General features: G+C 43.0%; 1 protein-coding gene across 6 annotated transcripts in view; it reads left to right on the top strand.

Annotated features, from left to right (window-relative positions):
• The window catches only part of PPP6R3 (protein phosphatase 6 regulatory subunit 3), a 1,439,644-nt gene that overhangs the window by 789,546 nt on the left and 637,212 nt on the right, over positions 1–12,886 (top strand). For all 6 annotated transcript variants that reach the window (XM_029582701.1, XM_029582702.1, XM_029582698.1 and 3 more), the window contains one exon: positions 7,424–7,509. In XM_029582701.1, coding sequence (XP_029438561.1) covers positions 7,424–7,509 — 86 coding nt within the window. The remainder of the gene's footprint in view (positions 1–7,423; positions 7,510–12,886) is intronic.

The following is a 12,886-nucleotide window of genomic DNA, read 5'->3' as shown; positions in this document are numbered from 1 at the left end:
CATATATCCATAACGCTTTGCAAGGAAGATTACTGAGCTTCTGAACTTCCTGCAGGGGTATATGTACTACGTGCTGACGTGAGATCCGTCTCCAACTGCTAGTATGAGCACACTATACCCATTCGTTCTGAGTCCATCTGCCTACACTAAGGAAAACGAGATTATCAGGTAAGTAATCTCTCCAATGTACATCTAATGAATGTGTCCATCTGTGAAACTGTTGTAGTGAAACTTCATCCCCATGCCTTAGAAAGAACACGTCATCAGTATAACGTGTCCAATTGGACGTGAGTCGAAATTCTTCTGTATCATATAGAAGTTGATTCTCAAAAGATGCAACATAAAGATTAGCCAAACTTGAGTGTTACGATCCTGCCCGCGAGGAGCGCGGGCAGGCCCTCACCTTCACGCGGCTAGTCGAGCCGCCGATGCTGCTGCCGCTGCCGTGCTCTCTCCGCGGTGTCCGGGCTCCTCCCCGGCTGCCTTCTCCTCCGTGCAGCGGGGCCGACCCACCACGAGGTCTCCCTCGCGGCCGGGAATCCTGCTGTCCTTCCGGGCTCTCCCCGACGTGCCTCTGCCTTCCTGGGGTCCTCAGCCAGCAGGGAGGGCGTCCCTGCCGGTGCTCGTGCTGCAGTCCGGGTCCTCGCCCGGCAGGGAGGCCGTCCCTGCCAGTGCCTGCAGCCTACTCAGCCCCTGCAGCCAGCCTTACCTTCTCTCCTGCTTCTGACTTTGTGGCTGGAAGCCGCTCCAACAGCCTGCCACTTCTCCAGCTTCAGGGCCGGGCTGCCCCCATGCTTGCCTGGCTTCCATGGCTCCTCCACGGGGCTGAGGACGCCACCAGCTTCCAGCACCAGCTCTCCAGCTTCCTTAGTCACGGGCGCGCGCCTCTCTGCTCCTCTTCAAGGGTCAGTCAGGTGTGGCCCCCTGCTGTCCCCTCCCTGGGCGTGTTCCACTTCAGCGCTACTAAAGGGCTCTGCGTTCAGTCTGTCTTTGCCTTCACAAGGAGTTGGTCACTCCTGAGATCCTCGTTCCAGGAGCTGCCTGTGTTCCAGCCTTCTGCAAGGTCCAGTGTTCCATGTTCTTTATCGGAGTTCCTTGTCCAGTTGTTCCAGTCCTGATGTTTCCAGTTGTTCCAGTCCTGATGTTTGCTTGTCCCTGTTCCTGCCTTGAGGTCTGATTTCTAATCCGGTATCCATGGTCCAGCCCAGATAATACAAGCCTTGTACCTTGATCCTGAAACTCGCCTGAAAGCTAAGTACCTTGCTCTTGAATCTCTTGAAAGCTAGCACCTTGATCCTGTGTCCTCCAATGTCCTGGTACCTCGCGGCAAGCCATGCCATGGTCCGTGACCAGCCCTCGGGGTGGGCTGATTAGGGCCATCTGTGATGCTAGCCATGTACCTCGTTTCTAACTCTCTGAGAAGTCCTTGTTCCTGACCCTGTTACCTGCCTTGGCTGCCGGTGTGCAGCAATCCTACTTTGGCTGCCGGTGTGCAGCAACCTGCTTCTTCCCTGTTGCCTTGATGTCGGTGCCTGATCCAGTTCCTAATCCAGTCCCAGATGTTCTGCCCTTTGTCTTCGTCTGGCTCCTGTGCCTTCTGGCCTGTTGGGCCCTGGAGTGGCCAACAGGTGGGATTCGTCCCTGCGCTTTGGAGCTTCCCTTCCTGCCAGCCGACAGGGCTTCGGATGTCAGTATCCCAGCATCAGAGTTCGCTTCGCCTGGATCTTTCCTGCATTCTCCTGTTCTCAGCGTGGTCCGTGACCTGCCCTCCAAGGCAGTGTTGGGGACTCGTGGGACAGGGTGGCCCTTGACTCAGTCCCAGGAGTGGTCTGAGCGGGGTGCCCTGAGGGACAGTGCCCATGTTTTCCTTCAGCCCTTGTTCCTGAGTCTACATCTGCACCTTCAGTACCTCGTTTCTGAACCTACCTCTGCATCTTCAGTACCTCGCCGCTGAATCTACCTCTGCACCTCCAGTACCTTGCTTCTGAGTCTACTTTAGCACGTCCAGTATCTTGTCTCTGAGTCTTCGTCTGCACGTCCAGTACCTTGCTTCTGAGTCTACGTCAGCACGTCCAGTACCTTGCTTCTGAGTCTACGTCTGCACTCCCAGTACCCAGCTTCTGAGTCTACGTCTGCACTTCCAGTACCCTGCTTCTGAGTCTCGTCTGAATCTATGTTCCAGTCTTCGCTGTCCTGGCCTCCGTCCGGCCTGCCGCGTCGTGCCATACCCTGCGGCAGGTCCGAAAGGGCTGGGAACGGTCGGAGGACTGTTCACAAGACCAACATTGCGTTGTTGGGTCTTCCAAAGCATGCAGGTCCGGAGGAGGGCCTGTCGCCTGGTCATCACTCCAGTCTTGCTTCCGTCCAACCCATGCTCGGGCATGCCATGCCTCCCGCGGCCCTCTTCGGAATCGTCTGGGGTCGAGCCGCGGCCCAAGGACACACATCTCTCAGGAAGTGGGATCGCTCTCCGAGCGCTCCGCAACACTTGGGGCCATTGTAGCGCCCATAGCGGTCCCGTGGATCTGCTTATACCATACGTCCTAGAAAATAAAACAAATGTTGGCATAATGCCAATTCTGTGAGGACCATCACAAATTCAGTAGGGACCCGGTGTGGGTGCTCTCGTGCTTCTAAAGTTTCTTCAATGATACGTAAAGCATCTTTCTGGGGTATACTAGTATAGAGAGCTTTTATATCCATGGTGACCAAAATGGCCTGTGACACATTATTGATGACATTAAGTTTAGTTAACATATGCTTGGTATCCTTGCAGTATGAACGGGTTAGTGGCACAAAAGGCTGTAAAAACAAATCCACAAATGTGGACAGTGGTTCTAAAAGTGATCTGATCGTAGTGATAATGGGTCTCCCTGGTGGGTCAATTGGATCCTTGTGAACTTTAGGAACCATATACATGGTCGGTGCCACCGGAAATTTCACCTGCAAAAAATTAGCTTCTTTCGACGTCAAGAATCCCACAGCAACAGCATCTTCCACCAAATCTTTGATTTTTACCTGCAACTCCTCTGTAGGATTAGTCTGCAAGACTTCATAACTGTTCTAACTGTTCTAACATCTTGCAGACTAATCCTACAGATGAGTTGCAGGTAAAAATCAAAGATTTGGTGGAAGACATTGTTGCTGTGGGATTCTTGACGTCGAAAGAAGCTAATTTTTTGCAAGAGAAATTTCCGGTGGCACCGACCATGTATATGGTCCCTAAAGTTTACAAGGATCCAATTGACCCACCAGGGAGACCCATCATCACTAAGATCAGATCACTTTTAGAACCACTGTCCACATTTGTGGATTTGTTTTTGCAGCCTTTTGTGCCTCTAGCCCGTTCATACTGCAAGGATACCACGCATATGTTATCTAAACTTCATGTCATCAATAATGTGTCACAGGCCATTTTAGTCACCATGGATATAAAAGCTCTCTATACTAGTATACCCCAGCAAGATGCTTTACGTATCATTGAAGATACATAAACTCTGGAATTTGTTGCCAGAAGATGTGGTTAGTGCAGTTAGTATAGCTGTGTTTAAAAAAGGATTGGATAAGTTCTTGGAGGAGAAGTCCATTACCTGCTATTAAGTTCACTTAGAGAATAACCACTGCCATTAGCAATGGTAACATGGAATAGACTTAGTTTTTGGGTACTTGACAGGTTCTTATGGCCTGGATTGGCCACTGTTGGAAACAGAAAGCTGGGCTTGATGGACCCTTGGTCTGACCCAGTATGGCATTTTCTTATGTTCTTATGTTCTTAAACTTTAGAAGCATGAGAGCGCCCACACCGGGTCCCTACTGAATTTTTTATGGTCCTCACAGAATTGGCATTATGCCAAAATTTTTTTATTTTCCAGGACGTATGGTATAAGCAGATCCACGGGACCGCTATGGGCACTACAATGGCCCCAAGTTTGGCTAATCTTTATGTTGCATCTTTTGAGAATCTTCTATACGATACAGACTAATTTCGACTCACGTCCAATTGGACACGTTATATTGATGATGTGTTCTTTCTATGGCATGGGGATGAAGTTTCACTACAACAGTTTCATAGATGAATAAATTCATTAGATGTACATTTACAGTTTACTATGTCATTTCACCCCACACAAATGAATTTTTTAGATATTCACATTACAAAGGTTGATGACCAAATAGCTACGAGCCTTTATAGCAAACCGTGGGAAAAGAACACACTTTTACACTATACAAGCTTTCATCCTTACAATCTACGAAAGAATTTGCCCATCAGACAATTTTTACGTTTAAGACGGTTCTGTAGCACTAGAGAAGAGTTCAGCATCCAGGCGGAAAGTTTAGCGAAAAAATTTCTTATCAGAGGATATCCAGTCAAACATGTTAAATGTGCAATGAAACGGGCTTTTAATGCAGCGCACGATAGAATCCGTTTCAAGCGGTAACCAAACAGCAATTCCGCATCATTAATATGTACATTACCTTTTTTGGACAAAGCTACAAAAATTGCTGCCCTAATCAGACAATATTGGAATGTATTAAAGCCACATAAAGATATTTTTTCAGCTCCCCCGTTGATATCTTACAGTAGAGGAAAAAATGTAGGTGATGTTTTAGTGATGTTTAATTGCATCAGTAGCATGGGATCTTCTTAGTGTTTGGGTAATTGCCAGGTTCTTGTGGCCTGGTTTTGGCCTCTGTTGGAAACAGGATGCTGGACTTGATGGACCCTTGGTCTGACCCAGCATGGCAATTTCTTATGTTCTTATGTTCTTACACTCCTTTTTGAGACCATTAAGAGGCATTGATTGTAAAGGCCCTCAAGGACATTGGGCATGTCAACATTGGTCAGTATGCACGCAAGCAATCACTGGGAAAGATTGGATAGATGTTCAAGGGCATACACATTCATTGTATTGTCATACTGATTGTTCATCTACTAATGTCATTTACCTGATTGTATGCCCATGTAATCTCTATTTTATTGGCTGCACTAAACAGATGATACGAACTAGATTAGTGGAACATTATAGTTGCATCGCTACCGACAAAATTTCGGCTCCGATGATATCTCACTGTAAAGATATGCATCATACTTTTGATGATCTACGATGGCGAGTATTAGAGCAAATTCAGTTGAATATGCGTGGTAGTGACCCGAATAAAATTTTAAACCTCAAAGGGCAACAATCGATTTTTTGACTAAATACTGTGGCACCCTTAGGTTTAAATGTCAACATAGAATGGTATTCGTTGTGTTGATCGGTGCAATTTATACTGATAGATCTGGGTTGGATGACTGACAGCAACACGCCACACAATGGGGAGGTACCAAGTGATTTATAGGAGGAAGGGCTGTTTGGCGCATGATTTAAACCCAGTTCCGGCTAAGATAAGATCAGTGAGGAGGAAAAACGCCAATTCGCCATATTGTGAGTACGGTAAATGACTGAGGCTCTGCACGATGCAATGCTGCTGGAGAGGAACAAGTTTGGCAAGGTATTTGCGAATGTAAAAAAATACTTTTTTGGAAAAGTTGTGCTAATTCATTTGATGTTTTTGACGCAGAATGTTCCCTTGACAAAGGACTAGCAGGTCCGAAACATGGCTCCATGTCGGGAGACTTGGGAGACTGGAGTGAAATATGGGAGTACAGAAGGGCGAATAGCTGGTACTTGAAAGATTTTCAGAGAATGGTCTCACGGAATGGTGTAGAGATGACCGACCATCCAGAATGATAATAGTGGCATGGGAACTACTGATTTACTAAGTTAAGTTATACATATATGGACCTTTTAATATTTTTTGCATATAAAAAAAAGTTAAAAAATTGATTTGGATATATAACTATTCGTCACCAGTGACTGATGATTATATATAAGGCAGAGTCTATAGTGTAATGCTACATCGATGAAGCCTAGTATGATGGTCACTCATTATGAATCATGATATTGGTGTATAATCAGTGTCAGAGAAGTTTTGGGATTTTGGATAAGGGTTGGAACAACTGAAAGATATTGTATAGTCCGCCTGTCCACTTTAAAGTTCGTTGGCACTCTCTATTTGTAATACAGCTGACATTTAACTCATACCATGTTTTCAACAAAATCATATGAATAAATGCCATTCTATCGATGTATTTAGCTTTCTGATTCTACACAATTTAAATTACAAATCTATCTTTGTTCTTTCTGAGATAAAATTAAATCTTTATCTACTCCCTTTTTTGTCTGTGGAAATGGTTCAAGGCAAAAATACACAAATCCTTAAAAGATTGATTTTCCTCCAAACATTGTGCCACTTTCAGTTCTGTCTGCTGTTTCATCAAAGCAGCTTATGGACTCTGAAATTCTTATCCTTAAAGCCCTTATTGTTTTACCAACATATAATTTCTGGCATTGACAGATCTTCACAAAAACGAAAAGGGTTGATGAACAATTTGTAAAACAATTCAATTCATATAATTTTTTTGTAACTGGATTTTAAAATCTAATTTATAAAGTTACTTGACAAAATTAGCAATGTTTGCACTTAAAATGACCTTTCACTGTTTTTTGGGGTTTTTTTTTGCTAAAATATATTGTCATAGGTTTCACTTTAGCAAAATGGTAAGGGCTTAAAATTTCTTTCAAATTCCATCATCTTCCGAAAACTATCTGTAAATGATGATTCTTCAGATGGCACTGATGCACGATGATTCTCAAAACTCGGGTGGCTCTTTGTAAATATTTAAAAACACAGGTCAAAATCTCTTCCACTAGTTTCTTTAGGTGAAGTGGTTAATAAAAATTCTTGATGAGAAAATAGTTCCCTCTTATAAGAATGTTTGATCAGTTGTGTAGGATATCCTTGTTGCACCAGATCAGATGAAAAATGTTTAGAAGAATGCTTAAATTCATTATACCTGAGCATACTCTCCTAAACAAAGAATTCAGAATAAGGCAAACAGTTTTTCAAGGATTGAGAATATCCACTTATATAATGCAAGAATGCATTACAATCCATTTTTTTAATGCACAGAAGTCTTAAAACCATTTGCTCTATACAGATTGACTACCACATCCAAAAAAGCAATCTCCTTGGAATTATACATGATAATGAATTTTATATTACTATCACAAGAATTTAACCATGTGTAAAAAGATTTTAATTCTTCCACAGGTCCCATCCATGTCAAAAAGACATCATCAATAAAATCTTTTTCATAGACAAATACATTCTGAAAAAGAGATGATGAAATCCACATTTTCTCAAAACTGGCCATGAACAAATTGTCTAGCAATAGTGCACTGTTGGTCATTCATGGAGTGATTCCCAGGCATGGTGGGTTCAGTGTGTCACCTTAGAGGTAGCATATATCTCATCTATGGGAGATATTAGTGTAATGAATTATTTTGCTAACATGTTTTGTCTTTTTTCCACATTAAAGAACTTCCAGATGATGTGCAAGAACGATGGATAAACTTCTGCATCGGTTCCTTAGGAGAAACCAACAAGAGGAACACTGTGGATTTAGTAAGTTTTATGAGACAGGAGTAGAAGTTTATTGCTGTTGCATGTCTCTGTTTCCTCACAGCTGGTCTTGCTGTGTTCAAACAGTTTTTGTGATTGACAGACTATGACTGCTTCTGCTGTATGTGCAGTTGAAACTTGCTACCATCCACCTATATAGATTATTTTTCTCTGTGAACAAGCAGGAACAAAAGCAGCCATACAAGCGGGTGACAGTTTCTGAGGTGCTGTGCCAAAATATTAAAAATCCTCAAAACAGAATTTAAAAACTGGGATGGGAGAGAGAGAGCAAGAATCTCTGTATAGAGTCAGTCTGACTATCTATCTATCTATCTATCTAATTATATACTGCTTTAGGGGGGCACTTTGAATTGGGGTAAGTTTTCAGGAGGTGGGAGGAGGGAGTTGGGTGGGTGTTGCTACAGACACATTCAAAGGTATAATAAGTGATGAATAAGTGATGAAAAGCAGTAGATTTATACAATGCAGCTAGCACTGCAGTGTACAAATCAACTCCTCTTGTTGGACTTTTCATCGCTTATAAGGGCTATACTTCTTTACTAATGTCAATTTTACTATTAAGTACCTCTGAATGTTTCTGAAACAACACCCTCCTAACCCCCAACCCATCTCCCAAAAACCCACCCCAATTCATAGTGCCCCTCTAGAGTGGTACATATAAATAACGTGCCAGACTTACTCTGTGCAGGTGTTTTTCTCTCATTCTCTCTCTCTCTCTCTCTCTCTGATACACATGTAAAGGTTGTAGAAGTACTTGCAGTGTTAGTATGTTAAATGCTGCGCATAAATGTTATAAAATGAGGCATGTTTATGGGCACACCTGCATTCTATTTAAAATTACCCGATACTCAGTATGCACAGAACTTCTGTGCCCGAACCACCTCATGAACATCTGTCGTTTTTTTACCTTCTGCATAAATGGTTAGAATTTTTTTTCTCTCTAGTCGTCATGAATATTTAATTTCCTAGCATGTAATACAGATGGACTCAGGACCAGTGGGTTATGCTCTCCTGCCAGCAGATGGAGACGGAGCAAGCTGACATCACAGTATATATATATTCTTGCAGTGACCCCAGCTTGCCAGTATTCTCTACCTCCAGCAGATGGTGGACTTGCATCTTCCTATGGGGATTGCTGTGAATTAGGAAAGGAGAATTTTAAATTGAGAAACGAAAGCCTCACTCTCCTGCGGTGATACCTAAAGTTGCCTCCACCAGTTGAGAATTCTTGAGGTGATTTCTGTGGTCCCTCAGAGGTGTGCCTTGGTCTGGTAACCGGTTACCGGTGAGGACTTAGCTGCTTGTACAGCTGAAAGGCAGCGGGTGCACAAGGCCGAGCGCGGTGGTGATGGCACATACCTTCTCCCCCCGCAGCCGGACACTGTCTCTGTGCTCATCTGGTAAGCGCTGATCTCCGGTAAGTTTAAAAAAAAGGTGAATTACTTAGAGACAGTTTCTGGGCCTTCCTTTGGTCTCTGTGCTTGACATGCCGTCCCAACATCGTTCCCGCTCCCTTTGGAGTTATGGGAACTGGGTAGCCTGGCGGGTTGAGTGATCTAGGTGGGCTAGACCCCGCGATAGGCTGTTCTTGGCGTACCGTGTGATAGGCCGCGACAGCATTTTCACATTGCTTTACTGCCGTCTACAGGAAAGATTAAATGATTTCTTTGCTTCGGTGTTTACTGAAGAGGATGTTGGGGATGTACCCGTAATGGAGAAGGTTTTCATGGGTAATGATTCAGATGGACTGAATCAAATCACATAAGAACATAAGAACATTAGAAAATGCCATACTGGGTCAGACCAAGGGTCCATCAAGCCCAGCATCCTGTTTCCAACAGTGGCCAATCCAGGCCATAAGAACCTGACAAGTACCCAAAAACTATGTCTATTCCATGTAACCATTGCTAATGGCAGTGGCTATTCTCTAAGTGAACTTAATAGCAGGTAATGGACTTCTCCTCCAAGAACTTATCCAATCCTTTTTTAAACACAGCTATACTAACTGCACTAACCACATCCTCTGGCAACAAATTCCAGAGTTTAATTGTGCGTTGAGTAAAAAAGAACTTTCTCCGATTAGTTTTAAATGTGCCCCATGCTAACTTCATGGAGTGCCCCCTAGTCTTTCTACTATCCGAAAGAGTAAATAACCGATTCACATCTACCCGTTCTAGACCTCTCATGATTTTAAACACCTCTATCATATCCCCCCTCAGTCGTCTCTTCTCCAAGCTGAAAAGTCCTAACCTCTTTAGTCTTTCCTCATAGGGGAGTTGTTCCATTCCCCTTATTTTTTTGGTAGCCCTTCTCTGTACCTTCTCCATTGCAATTATATCTTTTTTGAGAAGCGGCGACCAGAATTGTACACAGTATTCAAGGTGCGGTCTCACCATGGAGCGATACAGAGGTATTATGACATTTTCCGTTTTATTCACCATTCCCTTTCTAATAATTCCCAACATTCTGTTTGCTTTTTTGACTGCCGCAGCACACTGTACCGACGATTTCAATGTGTTATCCACTATGACACCTAGATCTCTTTCTTGGGTTGTAGCACCTAATATGGAACCCAACATTGTGTAATTATAGCATGGGTTATTTTTCCCTATATGCATCACCTTGCACTTATCCACATTAAATTTCATCTGCCATTTGGATGCCCAATTTTCCAGTCTCACAAGGTCTTCCTGCAATTTATCACAATCTGCTTGTGATTTAATTACTCTGAACAATTTTGTGTCATCTGCAAATTTGATTATCTCACTCGTCGTATTTCTTTCCAGATCATTTATAAATATATTGAAAAGTAAGGGTCCCAATAGAGATCCCTGAGGCACTCCACTGTCCACTCCCTTCCACTGAGAAAATTGCCCATTTAATCCTACTCTCTGTTTCCTGTCTTTTAACCAGTTTGCAATCCACGAAAGGACATTGCCACCTATCCCATGACTTTTTACTTTTCCTAGAAGCCTCTCATGAGGAACTTTGTCAAACGCCTTCTGAAAATCCAAGTATACTATATCTACCGGTTCACATTTGTCCACATGTTTATTAACTCCTTCAAAAAAGTGAAGCAGATTTGTGAGGCAAGACTTGCCCTGGGTAAAGCCATGCTGACTTTGTTCCATTAAACCATGTCTTTCTATATGTTCTGTGATTTTGATGTTTAGAACACTTTCTACTATTTTTCCTGGCACTGAAGTCAGGCTAACCGGTCTGTAGTTTCCCGGATCGCCCCTGGAGCCCTTTTTAAATATTGGGGTTACATTTGCTATCCTCCAGTCTTCAGGTACAATGGATGATTTTAATGATAAGTTACAAATTTTTACTAATAGGTCTGAAATTTCATTTTTTAGTTCCTTCAGAACTCTGGGGTGTATACCATCCGGTCCAGGTGATTTACAACTCTTCAGTTTGTCAATCAGGTCTACCACATCTTCTAGTTTCACCGTGATTTTAGATTTTAGGATTTTAGACAGTGCTGGGGAGGAGCCGGCTGTCGTGTTACATGTGGGCACCAACGACATAAGAAAATGTGGGAGGGAGGTTCTGGAAGCCAAATTTAGGCTCTTAGGTAGAAAGATTAAATCCAGAACCTCCAGGGTAGCATTCCTCTGAAATGCTCCCTGTTCCACACGCAGATCACCAGAGGCAGGCAGAGCTCCGGAGTCTCAATGCGTGGATGAAACGATGGTGCAAGGAAGAGGGATTCAGTTTTGTTAGAAACTGGGGAACCTTTTGGGGAAGGGGGAGTCTCTTCCGAAGGGATGGGCTCCACCTTAACCAAGGTGGAACCAGACTGCTGGCGCTAAACTTTAAAAAGGAGATAGAGCAGCTTTTAAACTAGAACAAAGGGGAAAGCCGACAGTCGCTCAGCAGCGCATGGTTCGGAGAGAGGTACCTTTAAAGGATACTAATGATGCATTAGAATTAGGGCATCCCGACAGTGAGGTTCCAATAATTAGAAAAGTAGTCCAAGTGCCTGTAACTAAAAACTCACCTGAGCTAAAAAAATTCTAACTTATCCCTATCAATTAAAAAGCAGAATGAAAATACAAACAAAAAACAAACTTTGAAATGTTTATATGCTATTGCCAGAAGTCTAAGAAGTAAGATGGGAGAATTAAAATGTATAGCAGTAAATGATGACATAGACTTAATCGGCATCTCAGAGACATGGTGGAAAGAGGATAACCAATGGGATAGTGCTATACCGGGGTACAAATTATATCGCAATGACAGAGAGGAGCACTCGGGAGGAGGTGTGGCGCTTTATGTCCGGGATGGCATAGAGTCCAACAGGATAAACATCCTGCATGAGACTAAATACAAAATTGAATCTTTATGGGAAGAAATCCCTTGTGTGTCGGGGAAGACTATAGTGATAGGGGTATACTACCGTCCACCTGGTCAACATGGTGAGATGGACATTGAAATGCTAAGAGAAATTAGGGAAGCTAACCAAATTGGTAGTGCAGTAATAATGGGAGACTTCAATTACCCCAATATAGACTGGGTAAATGTATCATCGGGTCACGCTAGAGAGATAACGTTCCTGGATGGAATAAATGATAGCTTTATGGAGCAATTGGTTCAGGAACCGACAAGAGAGGGAGCAATTTTAGATCTAATTCTCAGTGGAGCAAAGGACTTGGTGAGAGAGGTAACGGTGGTGGGGCCGCTTGGCAATAGTGATCATAATATGATCAAATTTGATTTAATGACTGGAAAAGGAACAGTGTGCAAATCCAAGGCTCTCGTGCTAAACTTTCAAAAGGGAAACATTGATAAAATGAGACAAATTGTTAGAAAAAAACTGAAAGGAGCAGCTACAAAAGTAAAAAATGTCCAAGAGGTGTGGTCATTGTTAAAAAATACCATTCTAGAAGCACAGTCCAGATGTATTCCACACATTAAGAAAGGTGGAAAGAAGGCAAAACGATTATCGGCATGGTTAAAAGGGGAGGTGAAAGAAGCTATTTTAGCCAAAAGATCTTCATTCAAAAATTGGAAGAAGGATCCAACAGAAGAAATAGGATAAAGCATAAACATTGGCAAGTTAAATGTAAGACATTGATAAGACAGGCTAAGAGAGAATTTGAAAAGAAGTTGGCTGTAGAGGCAAAAACTCACAGTAAAAACTTTTTAAAATATATCCGAAGCAGAAAGCCTGTGAGGGAGTCAGTTGGACCGTTAGATGATCGAGGGGTTAAAGGGGCACTTAGAGAAGATAAGGCCATCGCGGAAAGATTAAATGGTTTCTTTGCTTCGGTGTTTACTGAAGAGGATGTTGGGGAGGTACCCGTAATGGAGAAGGTTTTCATGGGTAATGATTCAGATGGACTGAATCAAATTA

This window comes from Rhinatrema bivittatum, chromosome 17 (genome assembly GCF_901001135.1).
Source record: "Rhinatrema bivittatum chromosome 17, aRhiBiv1.1, whole genome shotgun sequence".
NCBI lineage: Eukaryota > Metazoa > Chordata > Amphibia > Gymnophiona > Rhinatrematidae > Rhinatrema > Rhinatrema bivittatum.
The sequence above is the reverse complement of the archived record's forward strand: the minus strand, read 5'-3'. Positions and strand labels throughout refer to the sequence as shown.